Raw genomic sequence first — 3,252 nt, forward strand, 5'->3', positions numbered from 1 at the left:
AGAGACAGCGATCTCTTGGATTTTACCTTCAGTGTAATGGAGAGAGTGAATCTACATCTTGGAGTTGTTACGCTGTTGCTGAGCTGCGTCTTCTTTCTTGCAAAGAAGGACAAGAACCATTTAGCAGAAAAATTGAACACCTCTTCAACAGTAAAGAGAATGACTGGGGCTTTCGTCATTTTATGACATTGCAGGATGTTGTAGATCCTGATAGAGGTTTCATAAAAGATGATTCAATCACGCTTGAGGCTCATGTAGTGGCTGATGCAGTTTTATCGTCAAGATCGTTTTCGGGTCTTATATCGGATATGACATTGTTAATTGAAGTCTCCGACTATTCGTGCATTTCTACAGAGGCGTTTATAATACATTGCAAGATCGAAAATTTTCATCAACTGATAAGTAACACTATACACATGAATTTACAACCATCCACAACGGTATTTAAAAAGGTGAAATCTTTTGAAGGTTCAACTCTTGAATTCATATCTAAAAATGAGAAATCAATTAAATTTATAGTAGGAGAAGAACAGTATGTTATACCAAAAAAATTGTTGTGCGACACCAACAGTAGCTACTTCAAAATTATCTGTCTTACACGCGGTGAAAAGGAAAAAGATATGACAAATGAATTAGCAACGGATAATGAGTTACAAACTTTTAAACAGATTTTAGTATTTATTTTAACTGGCTCAATTAAACAATGTGATTATGAGATGCTTAAAAAGTTGTTAACAGCAGCTGATAAATACGATGTACCGACTTTAAAATTAACGTGTGAATATTATTTGCTACGCTATATTACGATTAAAAATGCTGTGGAACTTATACAGCTTGCGTTGTTGTCTAATGCCAAGTTTTTAGAAACACATTCGACAATTTTTATTAAATTTTACGTAAAAGAAATTATGGACACTAAAGAATTTCAAAACCTACCGCAAGAAGATTTAAATAAGGTATTGGAATTGATTGAGAAATGTGAAACGCTTGAAAGCAGAACAATTCAATCCTTTTCGTCACCACCTAAGACACATAAAAAATCTAATTATAATTATTAACTTTTATATGTATATGAATTTATATTCAAATAAGTATTAATATGGATTATAAATAATTCGTTTTTTGAGTTTTGATATACGAAAGAAACTATTAATAATTGTTTAATATTTAACGTAATTTAATTAAAATTTTCTCAAGTTTACAGGTTGACCTAAAACAAAAAGAAATAAGAATCTTTATAAGCCTACGTTATCTATAAACGTTTTACTTACTTTTGTCAGTACTGTATCTTATTAAAAATTTTCAATCTTTTTTTTTTAGATTATCCTGTGTACATATTACAGTGTGAGAATATTTAGCAAATCTTAGCTACCTTTTTCAACGAGCAAGTTATTTTTCATAAATTTAAATTTGATTTTTGTCTTTTAATGTTTATCGTAATTATAATTATACGTTTTTGATATTGTTATTAATTCGCATTCAGTAAAGTGCGACTAAATCGAAACAGAATCAAATTTATAATTATTCTTAATACATGTAGATAAAAAATCAATGACATGTGTTACGTTATTTGTTTATTTTCTATCAGTTTATTTATCTTTATTTCTTATTCAAAGGCATGTGTGATGTTGAGCAATTTATGTATAGATATATTCAATTTAATACAAATATACGGTCCGATCATCTGCAGATAGAAGAAGAAAATACTTCACACAAATTATATGTTATATGTATTTAATTCAAATTATATGTACAAAAATTTGAATTAAATTTGATGAATTATTTCTTTCTTGAAATCTAGATTTGTTTTGAAAATAAATATAAACAAAACGTGACCTTTTTAGTTAATTTTGTATCTTTTATTAATCTAGTTCCTGCGTTCAATTCGAAATAAAACTTATTTTTATATTATCACTTATTTGGGAAAAAATAATTTGAAAGTAAAGGATAAGGCAAAGTGTGAACAGTGAGAGGTCTGTAACTCGGTAGAAGAAATTTATTTCCAAATAATATGAGTCTTTATAAAGCGGTGGATTAATTTGATTTTTACAGTTTTCAGAGTCAGATTAGTGCAGAATTCGTATAAGTGTTTTATACACAAATTTGATTGATTGAAAAGCGTTATATTTTATTTGTTTGCTGCAACTGACAATGAATTTATTAATTCGCGTGATGTCATCATAATTTACACGAGAATTTAACAGGAAATTACATATGCAAACCAAATTTGGGTTTTATGCCGAATTATGTTTTTATATGAAACCTCAGAGGGAAGAATCCTTATATACGAATTACTCCATTGAGTCTTTAGTTCTTTGTTGGATTTAAAGTAAATCAGTCATATAGAATCATTGAGCTGATTTTTCTGCTGAACGTATAGCTTATAAAGGGTGCATTCTGAAATGTATTAATAACAGTATTGAAAATCCATAAAGTTACATTACGTATGCTTTATATATAAATTTTCAGTACCGTCAGTACATTCAGAATATACCCAACAAAAAATTGAGGTCCCTAAACGTTATGTGACAAAAAAAAAACATTGGTGCCATCGGCGGCCGCCATGCCCGCCATCGCCGGCAGCCGGCATCACTGCAGCCAGTGCAGCCATAATCCATATTGCCGATTGCCGATATTGCGTCAGTGAATCGAGTGACTGCGTTGCGTTGTCCGCGTTTATTTGTTGATCTTTTTTTACATAACCGGTTAACGTAGATTAACGTTGTATTCGCAACAATCGCAACAGGTAACAGTTTGAGAACTCGATTTGATAAAAGGAAATCAGAGAGATCAGTTGCCAAATCTCGCTATACATACACGCAATACACGCATTGATCTAATATCATCATCTAGAGTATCTAGACAGTGATCGAATATCATCGTAGCATATTGATAAAGAAACGCAAGATCTTAGTTCAACTGATTAAGATTCACAGAAAAGTAAGTACGCATAATGGCAAATCGACTAAAGTTCTTAACAGTTCTTTTCTCAACTTCATTGACTACGTGTTGTTAGAACATTAGAGAACACATAAGACTTGAAGCATAACGAATTAAGGTCAATCCAGACAAATTTGAAATTTGCATAGGTGTATAAGCATATGCTTAAAGAATGGATTGGTCTATTTCCTTATGCACATGTGTATGGATCAATCAATTTTCTAATGCTTATGTTTATGCGTTATACAAGTTTGTCTGGATAGACCTTTAATTAATAATGAAATTTCCTGAAGTATCAATTCTAATAATTCT

At 30.5% G+C, this 3,252-nt stretch overlaps 1 protein-coding gene across 1 annotated transcript; it reads left to right on the plus strand.

Annotated features, from left to right (window-relative positions):
- Positions 1 to 6: 6 nt before the first annotated feature.
- On the plus strand, positions 7 to 1,094 carry LOC112463743 (BTB and MATH domain-containing protein 43-like). The gene has a single exon (XM_025030274.1). The coding sequence runs from the start codon at positions 183 to 185 to the stop codon at positions 1,056 to 1,058; it is 876 nt and encodes a 291-aa protein (XP_024886042.1). The 5' UTR covers positions 7 to 182; the 3' UTR covers positions 1,059 to 1,094.
- The last annotated feature ends 2,158 nt before the right edge of the window (positions 1,095 to 3,252 follow it).

Source organism: Temnothorax curvispinosus, unplaced genomic scaffold (genome assembly GCF_003070985.1).
Source record: "Temnothorax curvispinosus isolate PA1 unplaced genomic scaffold, ASM307098v1 QBEX01013610.1, whole genome shotgun sequence".
Lineage (NCBI taxonomy): Eukaryota > Metazoa > Arthropoda > Insecta > Hymenoptera > Formicidae > Temnothorax > Temnothorax curvispinosus.

Coding starts and splice junctions, on each gene's coding strand:
- LOC112463743 (XM_025030274.1), top strand. CDS start 183: ATGACATTGCAGGATGTTGTAGATCCTGATAGAGGTTTCATAAAAGAT.